We start from the raw sequence: 26,217 nt of genomic DNA, 5'->3' as shown, positions 1-26,217 counted from the left end.
TCATCTCTGCTGAAATCTAAAAAGAAAAATGTTCAAGGGTAGAAGTATTCAATGTAAATTTAACCAATACTTAGAATGATAGCCTGAAGGTTGATAGACAGACATTAGAAGACTTGTGATGGGACAGCTCTCTTGGGGAGGAAAGAGCTTTATTTATTTATTTATTTTTTAAAGTCTTTATTGAATTTGTTACAATATTGTTTCTGTCTTATGTTTTGGGCCAGGAGGCATGTGGGATCTTAGCTTCCCGACCAAGGATCAAACCTGCATCCCCCTGCACTGGACCACCAGGGAAGTCCCAGCCTCATTACTTTTTAGTAACACATTTAGGTCTCCTGGAGTGAGCAGAACACATGTTCTAAGCACTTTCTAGTTATTTGCCAATTAACCAAACTTGCCTTCCATGTAAGGGTCCGGAAGGAGGTCACTGTGGACATGCATGCAGTGTGTATGTACACACACCTGAGTGTGCGCCCCTGCCCTCCAACGTCCAATCTCAAGCAATGTCTGCACTGTTAGCTTATTTCCCATTTGAGCTCCACCTTTTCTCTCCTCTACCCTTGGAGATAAGTGAGAGTTGACTGTAGCTTGAACCCCAGTCTAGTAGTAGTAGTGTAGTGTAGTCGCTCAGTCGTGTCTGACTCTTTGCGACCCCATGGACTGTAGCCCACCAGGCTCCTCTGTCCAAGGGATTCTCCAGGCAAGAATACTGGAGTGGGTTGCCATTTCCTTCTCCTAGGAAAGAGCTTTAAATACAGCAGTCTTCTCTGTCATGAATGATGCCAAGTCCCGCGTTAAGGCAGACAGCTGGACTAGTTGGCTTCCAGAGGCCCCTTCCAAACCTGGAATTCTCTGGTCACTTCTGTCGCTAGCCTTCAGAAGCTGGAGTCAGCCAGTCACAGCAGATAGCTGCCCTTTCAGGAGGCCCAGCAGTGCCGAAGAGGCAGCGCCGGCAGCAGCACGGCAGCAGCGGTCCCCGCCGGAGACTTCGTCCAGAGGGAGTCAGGTCAGCGCGTCCCTTCCTCCGCCTTCCCGGCTCTGTGCGCCGCGGCTCGGCCGGACACCCCAGCCACCGACACGCCCTCCGACGGGGTCGGGCGGGGCGGCCGGTGGGCTGGCGCTGGGTGGAGGGCCTTGCACCGGGCGTGCTCGGGTGGCACCACCACCACCGGGTCCCCGTGACGCCGCCGTGCAGGGCGCCCGGCCCAGGTGCCCGCGGGCGCGCCGGGCGCTGTCCGCTCGGAGCGGCTGCCGCGGCCCCCGGCTCCCGCGCGCGGGCGGGGATGCGCCGGCCGGGGGCCTCCCCCAGTCTCCCGCGTCCGGAGCCGGCCCGCGGGCTCCGCGCCGAGGAGGGAAAGAGGGCGCGCTGGGGCGGCTCGGTGCAGGGAGGGGCGCGCGGGGCGGCGCCGCTGCCGGCCTCCGCCTCCGCCCCTCCCGCGGCCGCGCTCCCCTCCGCGCCCGCTCCCGGCCCCTCGCGCCCCAGCGCGCCCGCGAGCGCGGAGGGGAGCGCGGCCGCGCGGAGACGAGCGCGGAGACGAGCGCAGCCGCGCGCAGGGCCGGCGGGGGCGCGCTTGCCGGGCGCAGCTCGCGCGGGGGCTCCTCGCTCGGGCAAACGGCGGCGGCGCGAGCGGAGTCCCGCCGCGAAGATGCTCAAAGTCACGACGCCCTCGTGCTCCGCCTCGTCCTGCTCCTCGGTCACCGCCACCGTGGCCCCGGGGCCCGGGAGCCTGGTGCCGGATTACTGGGTCGACGGCTCCAACAGGGATGCTCTGGGCGATTTCTTCGAGGTGGAGGCGGAGCTGGGACGGTACGGCGGGGCGGATCGGGGGGCTGCGGGCGGCGGGCTGGGGCGCTCGGGAGGCGCTCGGACCCGGAGGAGCCGGGCATCCTGGGCGCCGGCTGAGGCTGCTGCCCGCGGCGCGCTTCCGGCGCTTGCCTTTTGCGGCTCCAGCTCCCCGGAATACCCGGGCCGACCTCCCGGCCCTTGGGTTCTGCCGGCTCCGGGAGAGAGCCCGGGACCGTTCACGAGCGAGCCGGCGGCCCCGCACGCGCCCAGGCCGGTGCAGCTGCGGGCGGCAGCCCGGGTCCTCCCCACCGCCGCCGCCTCCGAGGCTGACAGCTCCACCGCACGTGGGCCCTGCTTGCCCAAGCGGCGTCTCTGCTCGCGATTATAGCTTGCCAGAGGGTCCTGTCTGTCTAGTTATTTCTTGGGGATGAGGGGAGGAGGATGCGTCTCCAAATCTTGACAGAAATATTAGATTCGATTCTTCCTCCCTCCCCTCATCAAGCTCTCCAAAGCAAGTGGCACTGGAGATTAAACTTAAACACCAGCTTCCCCGCAGAGTCTGCTCAGGAGTGAAGGGGGATGAATCATTTAAGGGAGTTGAAGGCAGAATAATGAACTGGTGTGGCTTTAAAGGAAAGGCGGTGGTAATTAGTGAGAAGAGTTCTGCTCTTTGACGTGCTGAAGTGATTTGCTTAATTATGTATGCAGAAAACCATCTCCCTGGGGTTGCAGAAATGTCCCTCATCCCTGCTTTGAAGATCCAAACAGGTAGTGATCTTGCCATGTGAATGATGCCATATGTTCTTATATTTTTATCCACTGAAAAATTTTCCTCTTCCTTTTTCCTGCTTTCTTTCTGTTATTCATAGGGAGACCTCTTTTCAATATTCATTTTAGAATCAGACCCTTTATTATATGGAATCTAAAGATGTAATTTCAACTGTTAACAAATTGAAGTTCTATACTTAATATTTCTTTGCAAATTTCTTTTTCTTTCTTTTTTTTTTTGCTGGAATAGAGTTAGCAGTCATTTTCTTTTTAGTGTCACTGGAGACTACAGTATGGGATTCTGGATGTTGGTGTTTAGTGGGACTGTGTAAGGGCCGCTTCTCTCCGAATTGCCTCTGTTAATGACTCACTGAGTGCAGAGGTGTGTAAGAAGGGCAAAACTTCTGACTGAAATTTATCAGTTGCCACTGTTTGAAAAGGTTTCAGAATATTTGAGCATTGAATAATACGTAAAATCCTGTTTTGATCAAGCTTTTCAATGTTCATTTAAAGATCTGCTATTGCATGCATTCCCTAGTAAAGCTGAAAATAAAACATCTCCTGTAAGGTTTGCAGCCTACATTGTTGTATGATGAGCTGCAGTGGAACCCTGTAAACTTCTGATTAAAGTGATAACCTGCTTAAAATTGGTGAGTTTCAGAAGCTGCCACCTAGAAGAGGAAGTGTCTGCCGGTGTACAGGGACTGTCCCACCACCAAATCTGCCTGTTTCCTGAGTAACGTTTACCTTAGACACCCCTTGTTGGCTCTGACTTAACCTCAGCACACATTAGCTGTGTGGTTAAGGGTTGTAAGCTTAACTCAGGAAACTTTCTTTTACGTAATGAATGGGAAAATGGGAAAATACCAGTTGCATACATATATGGAATGGTAGACTTCATAGGGAAAACCTAAGGAATTTGTAGGTTGTTATGTTTTTCAAAAAAGTTTGTTGTATTTTGCAGTAATTTTGGAGCACGGATATAAATCAGTTATATATGCTCAGAATGTCACTCTGCCATTGAGTAATTTGATGCTATAAAAATCACAGAATTAAAATATTTTGAGAAAAGGTTAAAAATGGTTCCTTCTGTCCTCTTTCTCAGTATTCAAGTATATTAGGCAAGTTCTCTGTAGATGGCAGTATTGGTGAGGTGCACGCGTACTCCATTTGGTTGAGACTTTGAGAAATAGCATCACTTCATGATCAGAATGTTTTATTTCTTTGCGTGCTTGCTTGTCTTTTTTGGTGCAGCATGAGTGCTTTTAGTTCCCTGACTGGGGATTGAACCAGCAGTGGAAGAGCAGAATCCTAACCACTGGACCACCAGGGAATTCCCAAAACTTACCTTTTTTCAACAAAATAAACCTAAAACAAAAAACAACTATGTTACAAACATAATTGCTAAGAATCGCTAAAGCCAGAGAATTCAACAGAATTATAACTGTAGGTATTGACTCAGTGAGGAACGTGTGCTTCCTAACCCCACTAGTGATAAAGTTGAGGCTCAGTCGGTTGGTTTCAAACCTTTCCTCTCTTTCCTCTTGGGCTTGTGCAAGTCTGCCTGCCAGTGGTGACGCTAAAGCCCAAACATTTAGTTCTTAGTAACACGGTTGTCATTCAGAGTAAGAGAACAATGTCCCTGGTGCTGTGTGGAGCCACTGTGGTTAGTTACAGGGAGTACACAGTTCCTTGCAGACTAGTGTAGATTAAGTAAGAGAGTAATCCATTGCAGTAATCTGTTGTAAGCTAGTGACTCCTGATTTCAAGAAGATTGGACATATGACCATCAGGGCATCATCATACTTTGAGGATGTATTTGGGGATTTCGGGGAACAAAATTCCCATGGCTGGAACCGCCTGGATTCCCCGTGTGGTGCTCATGGCACCGACCCACATGTAAACAGTTAGACCAGGGGAGATGTCCTAGCTTTCTTTTTTCAGATTGCGAGTTAAGTCAGGAATGGAAAGGTGTAGAGAGGAATTATTTAAGGGTTTCAGGTAAGCTAATTTATTTTTCTAAAAACCGCATTTGAAACTACTGCTGTGTTTATAAAATTGTTTAAGAGCACGAAAACCAAGATTACAACAAATTCAGTTCTACTTAAAAAGATGAATTGGCATTGATCCCATTCAGGGCTCCATATCCTAGAGAGTGGTTGGTCCTTTGCCCAGTGATTTGAGAAACTGGTGTTTTAAAGGTTTTTCCAAGGGAGAAGCAAGCTTCCCTGTGGCCAAGATCCTGTCTGGTGGTTTGGCAGACAGAGGGACAGAATTCGGCCTGGGAGGCTCTGTGGTTCAGGCTTCAGTTATTTCTCACCTTTTGTTTCTGTCTTTTGTATGAGATTGAAAGGATATTTGTCACAAGATCAGATATGTGTCCCCCCACCACCCTGCAGCACACACACACCAGTTCAGGGAAGTAAATGAAAGATAATTAGGAAAAAAAAATAAGAGTGTGAAAATCACATAATTAAAGTATTTTGCGAAAAGGTTGAAAAATCTACTTCTGTTCTCTTTTTGAGTAGAAATTTATTTTTTTGGAATCAAAACTTTTAAAAAATTTTCATGCCACTTCACTATAGTTTTTTCAGGCTAATGACTTTCAGTACCTGCTCCACCCCTTCCCTTACTTGGTTCACAATTTTTAAAAAACTTATATAGCAACCCCATATAACTATAATTATATTGGGTCCCTTGCTATGTGTATCCTTGCTCAGGAACCAAATAGATTTAGATAATGAGTCATATGTATGTGTAAAATGGGGGGAAGTTTGATAAAATAATGTTTATTCTTATTACCAACAATGTGCTCTGATATTTCCTATTCTATGCTGTTTGATTTTATCCTAGTTTCTTAAAAATATTGACTGAACCCATGTGATTTGACATCCCACCTGTAGGTTGTGACTCAGTTTTAAAAGGACTGTTTTAGGTCTAACTCTGTGTGTGCTGGATTAAAACATAAGACAGTCCTTTTGAGAGGAGCTGTGCAGACCAGTTGGTGACAGAGTCCTGTCTGATGGCACAGCTCTGAGAAGAAAAATTCCCCGTCTTTATTTCCAGCTTGATTGGATCTCCCTTTTCAAAAACTTTTGGAAAAATTCTGATGTCTCTATAAGACAAGGGTGGAGTATCTCCTGGACTGACTGAGTGTTTTAGGAGGCTGGACCAGGAGCATCTTCACTGTGAAGCAGAGGAATCCAGAGGCCTGAGCAGGGCTGTGTTCCACTCAGTAACACCCAACTTTGTTCCCAGGTAATGGTCAACAAATGCTTCCTGTAAGGGAACAGCAGAGGGTGCATCTTCTAAGAAAACGGCTCCAGCCTGTGCTCCTGGCTAAGAAGGACTCAGACCCTCTTTACCCTGCCCTGTCCTTCTGCTTGCCCCGCCCTCCCGCCGGTGCTCCTGAGTTCTCCATCTTCCCTGACGCTGGTCTGTAGGCCCTGCAGCTGCCCGCGGGCCTCCTGCCACACTGGCTGTGCTGGGTTTCTTGAGCTCTTGTGGGAAGCTGTGGTTTTTCTTTTTTAATCTCACTAGGAATTTAATGGAGAAGGAAATGGCAACCCACTCCAGTGTTATTGCCTGGAGAATCCCAGGGACAGGGGAGCCTGGTGGGCTTCCGTCTATGGGGTCGCACAGAGTCGGACATGACTGAAGTGACTTAGTAGTAGTAGTAGTAGTAGTAGTAGGAATTTAAAGTGTACCTGTTCAGTCCCGCTCTTGTTCCTGGTGCACCTGATTCTTTTCTCAGGCAGTTGACTCAGGAGCGAGGTGGGGTTGCAAGTGGGAGAATAGAAACCGGGGCTGCGCATGCTCTTTGCACCAACACTGACCACCAGTTCCTGGAGGGCAGGGTCCGTGGGTCTGACTGACTCCCTGCTGGGTACTCAGTGCCCACCACAGTGCTCAGTACCCAGCAGGTGCTCAGTAAGTGATTTTGAAGAGAATGGATGGATGGTAACAAAATGGGCCGGCACTGTGGGTCCTGCTATGGTCACCTCAGCTCTGGGAACCACAAGGAAAGGATAATCTGGTGACCTGCTTATCTTCTGCCCAAAACATGTGCAACCGTGATCCTAATCTCACTCAGCATTCGGTTTTCTTTCTTGGTAGTGTGAATGTTGATAACTGCCACCTTTATAACTTTTTCCTGTTCAGAGTAATGCTACTTTGCTGTTGGCAGAGTGCTTTGTGGCTCTGAAATGAAAAGGATTCAGTTTCACCTTTACCATCATTTTACCACAGGCATGTCAGAATTAGAGGTAAACCAGCTTGAATTCAAAGGCAAGCTATGCCAAGCTATGCCAGCTACTAAAGTTAATAAATAGTAAATGCTAAATTTAGAAATACTGTCATTGTAAAGAACTTTTAAGTCAAGTGAATATAATGATAGCATCATTACTTTAAGAATACAGTATTTTTTCTTGTTTAAATACTGTTGCAAGGGTAAAAATAACTTCTAATTTGGAAAAAAAAAAAAAAACATAAAAAGACCCAGGTGCTGTCTGCTTCTAAGTTGCTCTGGTGAACTCTACTTGGAAAAAAAAAAGAGAAAGAACGAAAACACTAACCACAAAATAGCTTCAAAGACCTTTCTTGTAAACACTTACCCTCAGACCCATCTGTGTGGATTATGTATTTGCAATAATAGTTTTGAGAATAAAGTACTGAGTGGTAGCCAAGTGATCTGTTTCAGCTACTAACAGTTATATTGTTTTATGTTAATGATTTTATTTTTGCTAGATTAAAAAGTAGTTCTCTTTAGACTCCCTTTCAGGAAAGCTAACGTGTCTAACAAAAAATATTGAATTAAAAAAATTTCAAGGTCAGGTTTATTCTGCAAAATATAGTATTTGAGTCAATGAAGCGTATAATTCAAGTCAAAGAACTTTACATGAAATAAATAGCAGTTAGAATCAAGGTTTTACTGAAATTGTATTAATCTTTATTTCAATTATTTTAAGAAATCTATTTTATATGCAGGATCATCTGAAAATGTCATAACTTCCGTGGTTTAATTAGGAAGTTAGATCTAAATGTTGATGGCATGTGCTCAGTCACTTCAGTCATGTCTGACTCTCTGTGACCCCATGGACCATGGCCCGCCAGGCTCCTCTGTCCATGGGATTCTCCAGGCAAGAAAACTGGAGGGGGTTGCCATTTCCTTCTCCAGTGATAAAGTGTTAGCATATAAAGGACATGCCCCAGTGCAGTCTGTTTTTAAAATGCTAATTGCTGACGGAGGGCAGCGGCTGTGTGGGCAATGTGAAATAATGAAAGGTTTGGGTGGAAGATTCTCCTCAGCAGTCTGATCAGTGGGAAAGATCAAATAAGGACAGGGTGCTGCACAGCGGGTGATCTGTAACTGTGGGCAGAGGGCAGGACGCACTCAGCTTGCTCTTTTTCTCAGAGCAGTTTCTCAGCCTTGGCACTGTAGAGGTTTGTGGCCAGAGAATTCTGTGTTGTGGGGCTGTCCTATACCTTGTGAGATGTTAGCAGTATCCCTGGCCTTTACCCACTGGTTGCAGGTAGCTCCCCGACCCTGCTTCACCAGTTGTGACTACCAAACATGTCTGTGTGTGTGTTTGTCTGTGTGTATGCTCAGTCGTGTCTGACTCTTTGTGACCCCATAGGCCGTAGCCCACCAGACAGGGAAGAATAGTGGAGTGGGTTGCCATTTTCTCCTCCAAAAAAATGTCTCTAGACATTATCAAATGTCACCTCCTCTTTTGAGAACCCCTGTCTCAGAAGTTGGAAGCTTGTCTTTTGCGTGATTTTCTTTTAGTGATGTAGATAGTTAACAAGGAGTTTGATGGATTAAAGTCATTTGGCTTTATTGATTATCTGATACAATCAAATATTTCTTCCATTTTTATGTAATACCGTAGATTTCTGTTGTATATGCATAACCCTTGTGCTATAATTTGCTTAATATTTTCGTTTAAATCACCTCATTTTTGTTAACCTGAATTTACTTACTAAGATTACTTATTTTCATTAAATTGAAAGCCAGTATTCATGCCATAAATAGAAGCAATAAGAACAAAGCATTTTTACTAAACTGTAGCAGAAATGCTTGCCTCCGGAAGGCTCCAAATTGTTTTTCTTTTTGTTAAAAAGGGAGATTATCAAAGATTAGAGCGTTTAAACCATAGTAGCACAAGCCACTCCAGTACTCTTGCCTAGAAAATCCCATGGATGGAGGAGCCTGGTAGGCTGCAGTCCGTGGGGTCGCTAAGGGTCAGACACGACTGAGCGACTTTACTTTCACTTTTCACTTTCACACATTGGAGAAGGAAATGGCAACCCACTCCAGTGTTCTTGCCTAGAGAATCACAGGGAAGGGGGAGCCTGGTGGGCTTCCGTCTATGGGGTCACACAGAGTCGGACACGACTGAAGTGACTTAGCAGCAGCACAAATTGAGGTTTTCTTCTTGATGTAATCAGAAAGATTGAAAATAATTGAGACGAGAATGATGTTGTCATCTTTTGATTTACTATTATTGAATCCCATATCTTCGTGCCACTTGAAGTCCTGTTACAAGTCTGATCTTTTGAGTATTATGAACTGGCCACTTTATGGTGTGGGGAGGGGTGGGGACAGGGTGTGGACAGGGAAGAGGTTAGAATATGAATGAATGTGATAAATAAAACCCTGCTTGGCATCCACCTGCATAGTTTACTGATAAGGCAGCAACAGTTAATCTGAGATAAATTAGGCTAATAGAAGACGGAGGGGCTTCCCAGGTGGTGCTAGTGGTAAAGAATCTGTCTGCCAATGCAGGAGACATAAGAGTCATGGGTTCGATCTCCGGGTCAGGAAGATCCCCTGAAGGAGGGCACAGTAACTCGCTCCAGTATTCTTACTTGGAGAATCCCATGGACAGAAGAGGCTGGCGGGCTTAGCATGCATGCACACCAGATGGAGATAGTGAGAATTACAGCAGTGGCTCAGGCTGTAAAGCTTCTGCCTGCGATGCAGGAGACCCGGGTTCGATCCCTGGGTCGGGAAGATCCTCTGGAGAAGGAAATGGCAACCCACTCCAGTGTTCTTGCCTGGAAAATCCCTTGGACGGAGGAATATGGTAGGCTACAGTCCATGGAGTTGGAAAGAGTCGGACATGACTGAGCAACTTGACTTACAATGAAGTGATAATTCTGACTGGGAAGACTGAGGTGTCTTCTTCAGGAGGGGTGGATCTTGAAATCTGGCAGGATTTTAACGAGGTAGAGCTTTGGTGAAGAGTATCCCAGGTGGAAACTACATTCTAAAAAAAGGCAAAACCTGGCAGAAAAATGTGGGGTATACAATTTATTTTGCAAATTTCATAAAGTATGAATATTGTAATGAGAAATAGGGTTAGAAGGGTAAGTTGATATCAGAACAAAGAAAGCCTGTGAAAAAAATGACTGAGTTTGTATCAGTTGAAAACCAAAATTATACTTAAAACAGAAAGTAACCATTATGAGAGCAAAAGGTGGCTATAGAAGCAGCTGCATCTTAGGGTAAAGATGTGGAACACAGCATTTGCCTCTAACTCTTAATGCAGATAAGTGAGGGGGATGGGTAAGAGAGAATTTACCATGTTGGTTTAAAAAAAAAAAAACAGCCTCCTGCCCTCAATGGATAGGATAAGAAAGGGGAAGTGTGGAATTGATGGGATTAAGATCAGTTGCCTGTACTGGGTAAAGAGCCTGGAAAGGGACAGATAGAACTGCTTTAGGTTTTGAGGGTCACAGGTCTCTCTGGCAACTCTCAACCCTGATAATTAACTGAAATCAGCCACAGACAACACAAAAACCAATGCACATGGCTGTGTTCCAATAAAACTTTATTCATTTCAGTTCAGTTGCTCAGTCATGTCCCACTCTTTGCGACCCCATGAACTGCAGCACGCCAGGCCTCCCTGTCCATCACCAACTCCTGGAGTCCACCCAAACCCATGTCCATTGAGTTGGCGATGCCATCCAACCACATCATCCTCTGTCGTCCCCTTCTCCTCCTGCCCTCAATCTTTCCCAGCATCAGGGTCTTTTCAAATGAGTCAGCTCTTTGCATCAGGTGGCCAAAGTATTGGAGCTTCAGCTTCAACATCAGTCCTTCCAATGAACACCCAGGACTGATCTCCTTTAGGATGGACTGGTTGGATCTCCTTGCAGTCCAAGGGACTCTCAAGAGTCTTCTCCAGCACCACAGTTCAAAAGCATCAATTCTTCGGCACTCAGCTTTTTTTATAGTCCAACTCTCACATCCATACATGACCACTGGAAAACTTTATTAATTACAGTGAAATTTCAATTTCATATAATTTTAATGTCACTTAATATTATTATTCTTTTGATTTTTAAAAACCATTTTAAAATGTAAAAACTATTCTTCAGTTGCAGACTGTTCAAAAATGAGTGGCTGCTATCTTAGGCCCTTAGCCTGTGGTTTGCTGACCCAAGACCTAGATCAGTCAAGGTAAACTTCTACTCCTCCTCACATACATGAAAATTTCAGATTAAAATGACATCAAAGCTTTATTTATTCAAGGAACTACCTTTAATCTCCCTTTTACTTGGGACATGTCAACCTGATAGTATTTTTAGTGGGTACAGTCTTTAAATGCATTCGCATCCTTTTTCTGTATCTGTTGAAACTAAATCAGTTGCAGTTCTTACATTTATAGTACATTGGTTAGTTTCATTCATCATTCTTGCTTTTGAAAATGAAGTAACTTTACTTGAAGGGTGTACTTTAAGCTAAATTTCCATACCATAAAATTAAAAAAAATTTCCACATCATGATCAGCATTCACATTCAAAGATTACTAGAGGGTCATTTATTTTGTGTATGATAATTAAATCAATTTCAATTGATCATTCTTCTATTTGAAATGATAGATATTACAAAAGTAATATGCTAAATAATCTATTTGCTTCTAATTAATAAAGTTTAGTTCATTTTTCTGTTTACTAGTATATTATCTGCATATAAATGATCCTTCTATATGCCATGCACATATCACAGGTGGACTAACTAAGGTCCTTTTAGACTGTTTTAGCATTAAAAAAAATTATTTCTTTTTTGTTTGAATAGACTTTAGAACTAAAGTAAAGCAGTCACTCATATCTTAACTAAAGCAGAGGTCTCTAAGTGGGATGTTCATACCCAGGGGGTGAATAATATATTGGGATGTTAAAAGAATGTAGAAGAGAATCTATTTTTACTTATTTTTCTAATTTTTGTGTTTTATGTTTTGAAAAGAACATCACATATTGGTTCAGCAGGATATGTGTTGAATTTATAGGTACATAAGAATACACAGTTTGGGAGTATGTGCTCAAAACATTTTGTTGTATGGTTACTGGATCAAAGAATAGTAGTTTTAAGTGGCTATTGAATAAGTTTTTTACTTGTACTTAAATACTAACATTTTATGAAAATTATTTTAAAGCAAATATATAGATCAAAATGCAAACAAGAAATCATATTGAAAAGTGTGACTTTGTGCAGAAAGGGGAAGTAGACTCATATGTGCACTTGTTATGCATTTTAAGACTACCTGATGAAAAGTTTTGATAAGAGCTTAACAGCCATTATAACCAAAAAATAAGTCGTATAGCAAAATAAAAAAAAAGAGAGCGAGAAAAGGAATACAGTTTGCCCATCAACAGAGGGTTAAATGAATTTTGGTTTTGGTGTTTGTTTTTTTTGTGTGTGTGTATGTGTGGTTGTTGAACCCAGAATTCATAAGCAAGAATGTCAGTTTCAAAATACCTAACTTACTTCATGGTAAATTTTGTCAACTGCTGGCTTGGGCTATTGACTGCATTTTCCTAAAGTGTTTGATGGTCAGGGCTTGAAGAGTTATGGGCATTCACGCCAGGATGCTGAGTTTGGTTAACAAATGCATTGTCATCAGTTAATTACTTTTTAAGTCATGCTTCAGGGTGATATGGTTGAAAAATTCACCAGGAGCAAAAAAAAAAAAAATTTTTTTTTTTTAAATAGCTAGACTTGAGACAACATTCTGATTAGAATGAGCTGCTAAAAAAGCAATGCATATAACATGTCCTTCACCATTTTCTTTACTAGTTTGTGGTAGCATCTTTTGTTAAAACTGTACTTTCTTTGATTTCTATCATGGAGAGTATTTGACTAATACTATAAGCCAGAACAGAGAAGAGAAGGGGATCGCAAATCTGTTATGTTCACATGTTTGTTGTGACTGTAATGCAGTATTTGAATGATTTTTTTCCCACTTTCAGTCTTCATGGACTTGCATTTTCCCTTTCATTGTACCGTATCTTGTACTTTTTAGCTTGGTCTGCTTTACTTCTTGTACTGTCTTGAAGGGAATTAGTTAGTGACTGAACGGTAACTTAGTAAATGACAACTTTCCATGTGGGACTTTCACATACAAAGTTGTTCTTTAGTTGTAATAGCTAGTCAGTCCAAGTGTTATTTTTAACAGGATATAAATGCACTGCTACCTCTTCATTCAAGTGAATCTTAGCGGCTTCAAAGCTCCCTGTTAGGATAGCCAGTGAGAAAATAAGCTATGTTATTAAATGTATCCAAATTCAAACTATATAATTCAGTAAATTAGCCTGGCCTGGAGTGTTCAGTCCTTACAGGCCTCTGAAGTTTTCTTTGTGACTGGAAACATTTTTGGTGGTTCCTATAGGACTGTGAGCCCTTCCTCTCCCTTTTCCCTCTGTGTGAACACAGAAGGTAATAAAAATGTTCAGTGAAGTTAACTTGTGAGTTCTAAGTGTTACCTGTTTCTGGAAGCAGTTCAGTTCAGTTGCTCAGTCGTCTCTTTGCAACCCCATGAACCACAGCACGCCAGACTTCCCTGTCCATCACCAACTCCCAGAGTTTACTCAAACTCATGTCCATTGAGTCGGTGATGCCATCCAGCGATCTCATCCTCTGTCGTCCCTTTCTCCTCCTGCCCTCAATTTTTCCCAGCATCAGGGTCTTCTCAAATGAGTCAGCTCTCCGCATCAGGTGGCCGAAGTACTGGAGTTTCAGCTTCAGCATCCGTCCTTCCAATGAACACCCAGGACTGATCTCCTTTAGGATGGACTGGTTGGATCTCCTTGCAGTCCAAGGGACTCTCAAGGGTCTTCTCCAATACCACAGTTCAAAAGCATCAATTCTTCGGTGCTCAGCTTTCTTTATAGTGTAACTTTCACATCCATATACGACCACTGGAAAAACCATAGCCTTGACTAGGCGGACCATTGTTGACAAAGTAATGTCTCTGCTTTTCAATATGCTGTCTAGGTTGGTCATAGCTTTCCTTCCAAGGAGTAAGCGTCTTTAATTTCATGGCTGCAATCACCATCTGCAGTTTAAACATGTAATAATAAACAGAACCGGTCATGTGTATGGATGCCACGTTAGCAGAGTGGAAATCTGAGCACATCCTCCGGGTAATTCACAGCACGCCGTGCGGTTCTGTCCGGTCTCGCCGTTCTGAGGAGGTGGCGTGTCCAGGCCGAGCCGGGCGCCCAGGGCGGGTGAAGTTCAGGCCCGGGCCGAGGGGGCCCAGTGCCCGCTTGGGCCCTGGGGATGGAGGCGAGACCCTCAGGCGGCCTCAGCCAGGGAACAGCGGGCCTGGCAGGCACTCGGGGCCGGCTAAGGCAGGGGCAGCAGGCAGGGCGTCCCGGATGGCGGAGCCCGGAGGGCGGTGAGGAGGCTGCAGCCCGGGGCGGTGAGGCGGGGTCGGGAGGCCGGAGCGCTGGGTGAGGCGGGCGAGGAGCCCGGGGCGGTGAGGCGGGTGAGGAGGCCGGGAGCCTGAGGCGGGTGAGGAGGCTGGAGCCCGGGGCGGTGAGGCGGGATGAGGAGGCCCGAGGCGGGCGAGGCCAGGAACCTGAGGCGGGCGCTGAGGCGGGTGAGGAGGCCGGAGCCCGGGGCGCTGAGCGCGGGGTGAGGAGGCCCCCGAGGCCGGGGCGCTGAGGCGGGTGACGAGGCCCCGGAGCCCGGGGCGCTGAGGCGGGTGAGGAGGCCCCGGAGCCCGCGGCGCTGAGTGCGGGGTGAGGAGGCCCCGGAGCCCGGGGCGCAGAGATGGGTGAGGAGGCCCCGGAGCCCGGGGCGCTGAGCGCGGGGTGAGGAGCCCGGGGCGCTGAGGCGGGTGAGGAGGCCGGAGCCCGCGGCGCTGAGTGCGGGGTGAGGAGGCCCCGGAGCCCGGGGCGCTGAGATGGGTGAGGAGGCCCTGGAGCCCGGGGCGCCGAGTGCGGCGCTGCGCTGCGCGGGGTGCGTCTCCCCGGCTTGGGCTTGGCCTTCACTGGGCCTCCCTGTGAAGTGAAGATAGGTGGTACATCCACCTCAAGGTTGCCGTGAGGATGAAAGCAGGTCACGTGTGTAAAGACAACGGCACGGCCGGCACTTGAGCTCAGCATCATCCCCAGGTGGAGCAGAAGGTAGGAGGCCACGAGGAGGGGTCCAGTGGGGCCGCTGTGAAGCGCCTTAGCTTGCTTGGCTCCCCAGCAGTGTGACCTCAGCTTGTCTCCTTAGTGCCTTATTCCCCACCACTTCTAATTCCCACCACGGACTGTTTTCACTGGGTGCTGAGTTTGTTTTTTTTTTTTTTTAATGTGCATTGCTAATTATTTTACTAATATGACAAGGTGATCATCTCATCACCGGCGCCATTTTTTCAGATGAGGAGCGAGCGTGAAGCGCAGAGGGGGAAGTAGCTGGATTCCCGACCAGGTTGTCAGACTGCCGTCCTCTGGGGACCCTTCATGGGCCTCAGATCTCCAAGGGTTGTGCGTGAAACTCCCCTGGCCTGAGATGTCCTCCTAATTCCTTCAGGAGGCTCCTCCTGCCCTCTCCGGCCTTCCCACTCTCGTACGGCCTCATCCCTGTATTGTCTTACAGGGAAATGCTTTCTGTCTTCACCTCCTCAGATAGAGGAGCCCTGAATCTCATCCATCTTTCATGCCTACTACTAAGTCCCTTCTCCAGCTTACTAGCTGCCTCTCATTGGAGAAGGCAATGGCAACTCACTCCAGTACTCTTGCCTGGAAAATCCCATGGACGGAGGAGCCTGGTAGGCTGCAGTTCATGCGGTCGCGAAGAGTTGGACACGACTGAAGCGACTTAGCAGCAGCAGCAGCTGCCTCCCATACGTGCTTAGTAAGTGTTGGTGCAAAGCAAGTGAAATGAAGAAATATTTGAGGAATTAGATGAACGCCTGCAGGAAAACAAATACACTCTTAAATCTCTCTTCCTTCAAGATGTTTCCGTACACAGATCCTTTGCTAAACCAGCACACTGTGAAATTACTGATTCAGTGTCTTTGGTCCTTACTTTAGAGTGTGAGCTTCTGTGGGCCAGACCTGGGTCCTGTCTCCTTGTTCACTCCTGTGTCCTCAGACCAGTTGCAATGCCTGGTATAGTGAGCACTTATTTTTTGAGTGAATTAGTCATACCAGCAGGGCCTCTGCAATTCAGAGTCCTTTGTAACATTCTGGGCTCCAGTCTTTTATCAGGCTGTTCTGTTTTAAAGGGCCTCATGGTGGCTCAGTGGTAAGTATCCTTCTGCTTTGCAGGAGATCTGAGTTCAACTCCTGGGTTGGGAAGATCCCCTAGAGACTGAAATGGCAACCCACTTCAGTATTCTTGCCTGGGAAATTCCATGGGCACAGGAGCCTGGTGGGCTACAGTCCCTGGGGTTGTAAAAGAGTAGGACATGACTTAGTGACTATACAACAACAATCTCTGAATGACTGGGAATAACGTGACCTTCTGAGATTAGATCATCTACCTCAAAGTTACCTTCTAGCCACAAGCATCTGTGCATCTGTTTTCTTCCAGTTGATTATCAGTCAATCTCCAGATGATTGTCTTAGTTCTTTACTGTGTGTTCAGGAGACAGAACAGCTTTTGGAGTAAGTAGGGCTCTAAGCTCCAAAGGCTTTATAAATGTGTTGAAAGATCTTGAATAATTTTTTCTTATTTTGTGCTTTTAAAATGCTTCATCTCTTTTTAGAGACATTTGCTCATTGTTATTTACTTCTTTTAGTGGAAATAAAAATGGTGAAAGGGGATCATTTAAAATTATTTAACTTTAAAAATAATGAAGGAATGCTGCTGCTAAGTCACTTCAGTCGTGTCCGACTCTGTGTGACCCCATAGACGGAAGCCCATCAGGCTCCCCCGTCCCTGGGATTCTCCAGGCAAGAACACTGGAGTGGGTTGCCATTTCCTTCTCCAATGTGTGAAAGTGAAAAGTGAAAGTGAAGTCGCTCAGTCATATCCGACCCTTAGCGACCCTACGGACTGCAGCCTACCAGGCTCCTCCATCCATGGGATTTTCTAGGCAAGAGTACTGGAGTGGCTTGCCATTGCCTTCTCCAATGAAGGAATAGCTACTTTGAAAAGGCTTGACTCATGCCCCATTTGTGACTGTGTAAGCAAGTAGCGATGTCCTGATGTCCTGTACACACGTCCTGCCCACCGGAGGGTGGAGGAGGAGTTCAAGAGACGGTCAGGCAGGAAAGTGGGAGCGGGAGCGAGAGTGCCCTGCTGCTGTTGCTGCTGCTGTTAAGTCACTTCAGTCGTGTCCGACTCTGTGCAACCCCATAGACGGCAGCCCACCAGGCTCCCCCATCCCTGGGATTCTTCAGGCAAGAACACTGGAGTGGGTTGCCATTTCCTTCTCCAATGTGTGAAAGTGAAAAGTGAAAGTGAAGTTGCTCAGTTATGTCTGACTCATAGCGACCCCATGGACTGCAGCCCACCAGGATCCTCCGTCCATGGGATTTTCTAGGCAAGAGTACTGGAGTGGCTTGCCATTGCCTTCTCCGGGAGTGCCCTGCATTGGGCTTTATTTGTGGTTCTTACCTAAAAATCATCTACTGGGATGTCTAATTCTTTATCAAAAAAAATATCACCCTTTGACTTAACTTCTGAGTAGGGTCATTAACTTCACAGTCATGATTTTTATGCTGTGTCAAAAGAAGTATTCTCAAATGTTTGTTTGTCCTCATCTTGTGTTTGATGACAGAGAGGGGGCGGTATGGTGAAAGAAAGATTCTAGGTGGGGAAGGAAGGAAGGTCAGTGCTTGCCGAGGGCTGAGCTGGCTGTGCCTCAGCCACAAGCACCTCCCTGTTCCTGTTACCAGACTTCTCCTTGTTCCCGTTGTCCCACCAGAGCCCAGGCCCACCTCACTGTCCTGTGTCTTCCTTGTGACGGCCTGATGCTCGTGTCCCCACTGTGGATCTCGTGTTGAAGTCCTCTTCCCCATTGTGATGGTGTTTGGTGGAGGGCCCTCGTGATCTGATCTGCGCTCTCATAAGAAAAGAGGTTGGAAAGCGTGCTCTCACGCTCTGCCACATGAAGACACAGCGAGAAGTCAGCTGTCAGCAAGCTAAGATGCGAACTCTCACCAGAACCCAACTGTGCTGGCCCCCGATCTTAAACTTCCAGCCTTCAGATCCATGAAGAATAACTCTCTGATTTAAGTCCCCCAGTCTGTTGTACTGTGGCAGGTAAGGCAGCTGAGCCTGCCAGAATCCCCATATGCCCCTTTCTCCACTTTGACACCCTTCCGACTTCAGTCACAAACCTCAGAATCGGCATGCTGTGTCTCGGGAACCAAGCTGAGTTAGCCCGAATCTAGGTTAATGGGGCAAGCCTATCTGGAGGAGAGTGATGTGCTTTTTTCTTTCTCAGATGCCCGGTGTTGTTCCTCTCCCAGGTGTTGGGGACACAGTTCTGAGGCTGACTTCATGGGGAGGTGACGATGCTTTGGCTTTATCTGCAAGCTGCCTCAGGCACCACTCTGTGGTATCTGCTCTGCTTCGTGTCCATACCTGTGGGCGTTCCAGGTGCCCACGCCTGCCAGATCCCGGCGCGCTGTTTCCTCAGCAGCTGGCACAGGAGTTTTTGTTGTGAACTAGAGGCTCAGCTATTAAAACATAAACTTGGCTTATCTTGAATATTGTATGTTTCCATCAGGACTTGGAACTGGGACAGCTCATGTGGTCACTTGCACACCTCTCTCAGGACTGAGAACCCAGTGTTCCTCTGAGTTCTGACCACACTTTCACCTGCTGGCTACAAGTGCAGTTTCCAGCCTGGAAAAACCTGTTAATGCTTTTGATTTGTTGAGCACCAGTTTACTGACATTTACTTAGTCTTTGCTGTTGTTCAGCCGCCAATTCATGTCCAGCTCTTTGTGACCCCATGGACTATAGCACACCATGCTTCCCTGTCCCCCACTGTCTCCTGGAGTTTGCCCAAGGTCATGTTCATCAAATTGGTGGTGCCATCCAACCGTCTCATCCTCTCTCACCTGCTTCTCCTCCTTCTCCTCCTGCCCTCAATGTTTCCCAGCATCAGGGTCTTTTCCAATCAGTTGGCTCTTCGCATCATGTGGCCAGAGTATTAGAGCTTCAGCTTCAGCGTCAGTCCTTCCAATGAGTATTCAGGGTTGATTTCCCTTAAGATTGACTGGTCTTCCTGAATTTATAAACTTGGTCAGTGTTTCTTCAACACTAGACTCCCTTCTCTGATAGTTGGTGTCAATTTTATATCTTAACCTGTTAATTTTTAAGAATCAAGTTCACATTACTTTGGCTAGTGAGAAGCTTACATACAACGTGGAGTCATGGAGTAGACATTGCATGGCTTCGTATGAGCTTGAGGTGATCCAAGAAAGATCTTAATATTTGTAAATAACTGCTGTCCTTTTGCATTTCACATATTGAAAATAATGTGTGGTATAACCTTAAGGATTTCAATATCTGCAGACAAAAAGATGGTTGAGGGAGATTAAAATAATTGCTATAGATAGGTCTTTCTGTATAATTTTTACAGTTTGCTTTCCTTATAAGATAGCATTAAAATTAGAAAATATTAATCATTTTGTAGCTTTGAGATCTTATTTGCACCAACTTTGTCACATATTCATTCAGTTCAGTTTAGTCACTCAGTCGTGTCCTACTCTTTGTGACCCTATGGACTGCAGCACGCCAGGCCTCCCTGTCCATCACCAACTCCCATAGTCCACCCAAACTCATGTCCATCGAGTTGGTGATGCCATCCAACCATCTCATCCTCTGTCATCCCCTTCTCTTCCTGCCCTCAATCTTTCCCAGCATCAGGGTCTTTTCAAATGAGTCAGCTCTTCGCATCAGGTGGCCAAAGTATTGGAGTTTCAGCTTCAACATCAGTCCTTCCAATGAACACTCAGGACTGATCTCCTTTAGGATGGACTGGTTGGATCTCCTTGCAGTCCAAGGGACTCTGAAGAGTCTTCTCCAGCACCACAGTTCAAAAGCATCAATTCCTCGGCGCTCAGCTTTCTTCACAGTCCAACTCTCACATCCATACATGACCTCTGGAAAAACCATAGCCTTGACTAGACGGACCTTTGTTATATGCTGTCTAGGTTGGTCATAACTTTCCTTCCAAGGAGTAAGCGTCTTTTGATTTCATGGCTGCAATCACCATCTGCAGTGATTTTGGAACCCAGAAGAATAAAGTCAGCCACCATTTCCGCTGTTTCCCCATCTATTTCCCATGAAGTGATGGGACCGGATGCCATGATCTTAGTTTTCTGAATGTTGAGCTTTAAGCCAACTTTTTCACTGTCCTCTTTCACTTTCATCAAGAAAAAAAGCTGGGTAGCACCTTAGAAGGAGAAGGCAACGGCAGCCCACTCCAATACTCTCACCTGGAAAATCCCATGGACGGAGGAGCCTGGTAGGCTGCAGTCTATGGGGTCGCTAAGAGTTGGACACGACTGAGCAACTTCACTTTCACTTTTCCTTTTATGCACTGGAGAAGGAAATGGCAACCCACTCCAGTACTCTTGCCTGGATAATTGCAGGGACGGGGGAGCCTGGTGGGCTGCCGTCTATGGGGTTGCACAGAGTTGGACACGACTGAAGTGACTTAGCAGCAGCAGCACCTTAGAAATTGAGCACAGAAAGGGCACATGTGTCTCCCAGCTCTCCAAACCTAGTTAGTAGTAGAAGTGGACCAGAACCTTGGTCTCTGTATGCTGACTCTGTGACACACTCCCTTTCCTCGTGAGTGTCATTTAAGAGTCTAGAGCTTAATTAAATTAAGCTACTCCTAGTTCTTCCTCCAGTAGCTTTCCTGAATCATTTCAGAATACAACATTTCTTAATCTCTAAGAAACTGATAATATTGTGATTTTTAAATTGACACTATTTTCTACTTTGTATATTGTGCTTTTTTTTTCTTTTTTGAGGAGGATAAAGTCTTAAAAAGTAAAATGCAGCAAAACGATTAAACATTGGGTAATGTTTTGCACTCCATTTCTTTCACATTTTGGACAGTGTTCATTCACGTTGTGAAAAACACTTGTGTCCCTGTAAGTATTGTTGTCACGTTTGGGGTCTTAGCATGTCAGAGTGCACTCTGTTCCCATTGGTCTTTGCGGGGCTGAGATTCTCATTCTTACACAAGTCATTGAGAAACTAGCCGATGTGTGTGTCCCATCCATTTTAAAATGGCTGCCTGTGTTAAACTATAGCGTTAGTAAGTAGCTTTATTTGTTCTTTCTGACTCCAGGAAAGCTGAATGTTTGAGCAGATGAATTGATTAATATATTCAGTTCAGTTCAGTCATTCAGTAGTGTCTGACTCTGCGACCCCATGAACAGCAGCACCCCAGGCCTCCCTGTCCCTCACCAACTCCCAGAGTTTACTCAAACTCATCTCCATTGAGTTGGTGATGCCATCCAACCATCTCATCCTCTGTCGCCTCCTTCTCCTCCCACCCTCAGTCTTTCCCAGCATCGGGGTCTTTTCAAACGAGTCAGCTCTTCGCATCAGGTGGCCAAAGTATTAGAGTTTCAGCTTGAATTAATATATTACTGCAGTATTTAATCGGAGAAGGCAATGGCAAGCCACTCCAGTACTATTGCCTAGAAAATCCCATGGATGGAGGAGCCTGGTAGGCTGCAGTCTGTGGGGTCGCTAAGGGTCGGACACGGCTGAGCGACTTCACTTTCACTTTTCACTTTCACACATTGGAGAAGGAAATGGCAACCCACTCCAGTGTTCTTGCCTGGAGAATCCCAGGGACGGGGGAGCCTGGTGGGCTCCGTCTATGGGGTCACACAGAGTCGGACACGACTGAAGTGACTTAGCAGCAGCAGCAGCAGCAGCAGCAGCAGTATTTAATAGTACTTGAACTGGAAAAATTACATGGAGGTATTTTTATGGTGCCATCAGATGTCATGAGATCAAGGCTATTTTCTTACAGCCGGGGATGCTATTGATTCTAAAAGTTATTTATAAGAGAAACATACTAGATATTTATTCTTAATTTCAGTTAATGTTGCCAACATCTGATTTTCTTTAAATAAATACTCTTGTCTTTTTTTCCTAACCCCAATAGTTTTGCTGACTATAGTGATAGGGTGTCCAGTTAGGTTTGAATTCCTTTAACTGATAAGAAAAACTACTTTTATTTATTGTTGATAAAAATGGTAGAGATTTTCATTATCTGTAACGGGGAAAATTGGAACAGTGTGTTATTTTTTTGTTCACATGACTATATTTAAGCCTGTGCTGAAGAATGCAACGCTAATAATACTGAATGCTATATTTCATTTTCTTTTCTTAGTCTGCTTTCTCTGACATGAGTCAGCACAGCCAGTTTTAAATTTCTCTCAAACAATTTCTATTTTGGCCCCTGTAACTGGTTTTTATCCTCATAATTCCATTAAAAAGTGACAGGTGAGTTCCACTTGACTTCCACCTCCCAAATTGATTCTTTGATATCACTTTCTAAACCTTTTAACCTCCTGTCAATCTGCTGATCAATTTTCCTTTACCTTTTTTAGAGCTGTAACAACTATGCTCTGTGTGCCGTGAAATGCTGAGCATTCAAAGTTTACTGATGTAAATAAAACTTAAGGTTCTGTTAGGTGTGTGTATAATGTCGTGTGAACAGTGTTATCAGTCTCAGGAGTAAATGGTTCTCACAAATAACTGTAGTTTGTATAAGCTCTGTTCAGCCAAACCACATTTCTTGTTCTGTTCTTCTATATCTGTTCACAAACATCACAGTTGATAGGTTTTCCTACCCTGTGTAGAGTAGAGATTCCTAACTTTAATCCATAGACCTCCTATATGGTAGGACGACATGAGATTCATGAAATTGAAATTGAAATATTAAGTGTAGTCTTTTTTCTGATGCATGTGACCACAGCTTTCATCAAGTTTTCAAAGATGTTTAAGGAGCCCTGATGTTTGAGATTCATTCAGACACGTATGTTCTTCATCTGTTCTGAAGAGCTGGGTAGCACGAGGCTTGTGTTGACTAATCATTTAGCGGACATCGTTTTTCCCATTTCTGCTGCCCTTCCCAGTATATTTATCCTTAAACAGAACTTTTTATATTTTTACATACTGTTTTTACCTCTTCTGTGTTCCTTTTAATTACTTGGATACTGTTATGCGTGTGTGCTAAGTTGCTTCAGTCGAGTCAGACTCTGTGTGACCCCATGGACTGTAGACCCCCAGGCTCCTTTGTCCATGGGATTCTCCAGGCAAGAACACTGGAGTGGGTTGCCCTGCCCTCCTCCAGGGGATCTTCCAAACCTGGGGATTGAGCCCTGCCTCTCTTACGGCCCCTGCATTGGCAGGCAGGTTCTTTACCATTAGTGCCACCTGGGAAGCCCCAAAGAAAAAGTGAAAAGTTCATAGTCGCTCAGTGGTGTCCGACTCTTTGCGACTCCATGGACTGTAGAGTCCATGGAATTCTCCAGGCCTGAATACTGGAGTGGGTAGCCTTGCCCCAAAGGATACTGTTATATGCAGGTGCAATTCCACAATTATATATTGAAGTGTCAAAAGAAAGCCAACTCAGGTTGTCTTTACCGAAGGAATGGATTAATTGGCTGAAGTAAGTAAAGTCCAGAGGTTGTTCAGGTTTTACCTGTGGTTTTACTTGGAACACATTTGTTTTTCTTCGTTTCTTTCAATGTTGCCCTCCTAAGTTTGTTGGTTTGTCTTCATGCCAGCATTCCTCATGGTAGCAAACTCAAGGTAGTTTGAGTCCTGATGTTGGGAAATAACCACCATCATCCAGGACAGTAGGGATCTTCACTTCCTTCTACCACTTAATACAGCAGAATCAGTGCGGCAAGGTCACCAGTGTGTTTATTTTCTTCAGTCTATATTACCAGCTCACTTGAACAAGTCATGGTGACAAAGTGGAAGAGATTATAGTTTTTGACTAGTCCTAATCTAGTATTCCTGCTGGAAAGTCACACGGACGGAGGAACCTGGAGCGCTGTGGTTGATGGGCTCGCAGAGTCGGACGACTGAGCGAGTGAGTGCACACGGCCAGGGTCTGCCTTCAGGATTCTGGTGGTTCCAGCCTGGGTGTGGGTGCTGACAGGACAGAGGTTGAGCAGCAGCTGACAGTGTCTATGATGCCCCTTAAGTTAGGTGGGGTACAGGAATACACTCCTGATGCCTGATTGCAGTCATGCTGTGGAAGGTAGGAGTTTACTGCTGTAGAAGATGGGACTGTAAGGTTGGCTTGAAGCTCAACATTCAGAAAACAAAGATCATGGCATCTGGTCCCATCACTTCATGGGAAATAGATGGAAAAACAGTGGAAACAGTGTCAGACTTTATTTTTGGGGGCTCCAAAATCACTGCAGATGCTGATTGCAGCCATGAAATTAAAAGACGCTTACTCCTTGGAAGGAAACTTATGACCAACCTAGATAGTATATTAAAAAGCAGAGACATTACTTTGCCTACCAAGGTCTGTCTAGTCAAGGCTATGGTTTTTCCAGTGGTCGTGTATGGATGTGAGAGTTGGACTGTGAAGAAAGCTGATCACCGAAGAATTGATGCTTTTGAACTGTGGTGCTGGAGAAGACTCTTGAGAGTCCCTTGTACTGTAAGGAGATCCAACCAGTCCATTCTAAAGGAGATCAGTCCTGGGTGTTCATTGGAAGGACTGATGCTAAAGCTGAAACTGCAATACTTTGGCCACCTCATGCGATGAGTTGACTCACTGGAAAAGACTCTGATGCTGGGAAGGATTGGGGGCGGGAGGAGAAGGGGACGACAGAGAATGAGATGGCTGGATGGCATTACCGACTCGATGGACATGAGTTTGAGTGAACTCCGGGAGTTGGTGATGGACAGGAGGCCTGGCGTGCTGTGATTCATGGGGTCGCAGAGAGTCGGATATGACTGAGTGACTGAACTGAACTGAAAGAAAGTTATGTAAAACGTTAGTTTCTTGAAGTGTTTTGTCAATGAGTTCGACCAGAGAAACAGAACCACTAATTAATACACATACACATAAATGCACGTTTAAGGATTTAAGTTATAAATATTACAAAATTTAATGCATATTTAAATATTATTTATTTATTTCGAGGAGTTGCTTATGTGACGTGGCGGCTGTCCAGCCCCAGATTGAAGGGCGGGCGGGAGCAGCTGCTGACTCTGTAGTTTGTTTCAGGGAAACCTCAGTTTTTTTCTTACAGGCTTTCAACTGGTGAGATGAAGCCCACCCACACTCTTGAGGATAACCTCCTATACTTTAATGTCAACTAATTATAGGCATTAATGAGATCTACAAAATGCCTTCACAGAAACCTCAAGACTGGCATGTAACTGAGCAGCAGTCCACTACAGTCTAACACAGTTGATGCATGAAACTGTCACGGGAGTTAATAATTGTAATACCAAAGAAGGGGTCTGTGTTTAAATTTGAGAACTACTGTATTAAACATATATTAATGCACATTATATTGACATTAGTTTATATTTCATTCTTTACTGTGCTCCAGTACACTGTGTTTTGAACTATTTCTCAAACTTACTTGATTAGGAACGTTTTTTTCTTCCCTGAAGACTGTCTCACTGGACTAGTGAATACATTGTGGGAAACACTGGATTAAACTGTGACTGAGAATACGGGTTTTACTATAATTGTGGGCAGTTTTGTTTGTATGTTTCTGCTGTATGTTCTTAAATGTATTAGTGTGGGCTTCTCTTTCTCTGTTAAATTATAAGGCTCTTTGGGATCACACTTTGTGTTTTCACTAAGTGGAGATTCAATAATGTTGATGGAGAAATACTTCTAGATAAGTGAATGGTTATTAAGTGTTGAGTTAATGATCTTCATATTTGCTCAGAGCCATCACTTTCCTTTGGCAGATATTAAATTGTAATAACTTTAAAATGTTTTCTACCCTTTGGAGATTTTCTCACTGTGGGGAACCGTTCAGTATGGTAAAGCAGGTTCTTTGTTCTGGACACAGTAAGTCTCATTTTATTACTTTTACTTTTTTAATGTGACAGGTTATATGTTTGTTCCGCTTAAGAGACTGTTTAAATCCATAGAAAAAACAAGTGAAAGAATGGACAGGACTGGTTAGGCCCTGAAAGTGACGCTGGTTTGGCTTTGTTCTGTCTCACTCCAATCACTGTGTTCAGCACACTGCTGTACTCTCAGTGGGCTTGGCATGTGTTGTGCCTAATTCGTGGAAGAGGAAAATATTCCCTCTTAACTTTGGTTAAATCCGTTATTACTGTGATGAATTCTTAGATCAGACAGAGCTGAGATTCTCTCTGCTGTACCCCCTCAGGACTGTCACCTGATCTAGAGATGGTTTAAAGTATAGATGTGGCTTCAAGTCCC

The 26,217-nt window shown here is 45.3% G+C and overlaps 1 protein-coding gene across 2 annotated transcripts in view; it reads left to right on the top strand.

Moving 5' to 3' along the window:
* Positions 1 to 228: 228 nt before the first annotated feature.
* The window catches only part of CAMK4 (calcium/calmodulin dependent protein kinase IV), a 279,175-nt gene continuing 253,186 nt past the window's right edge, over positions 229 to 26,217 (top strand). Inside the window, exon 1 of one of the 2 annotated variants that reach the window (XM_088838424.1) lies at positions 229 to 1,807. In XM_088838424.1, coding sequence (XP_088694550.1) covers positions 773 to 1,807 — 1,035 coding nt within the window. In that variant the 5' untranslated portion in view covers positions 229 to 772. The remainder of the gene's footprint in view (positions 1,808 to 26,217) is intronic. The other variant, XM_055430450.2, reaches the window with a different exon arrangement.

This window comes from Moschus berezovskii, chromosome 8 (genome assembly GCF_049115385.1).
Source record: "Moschus berezovskii isolate FMDL1 chromosome 8, NW_MosBer_1.0, whole genome shotgun sequence".
Lineage (NCBI taxonomy): Eukaryota > Metazoa > Chordata > Mammalia > Artiodactyla > Moschidae > Moschus > Moschus berezovskii.
Note: the sequence above shows the minus strand (reverse complement) of the source record. Positions and strands in the feature narration are given on the sequence as shown.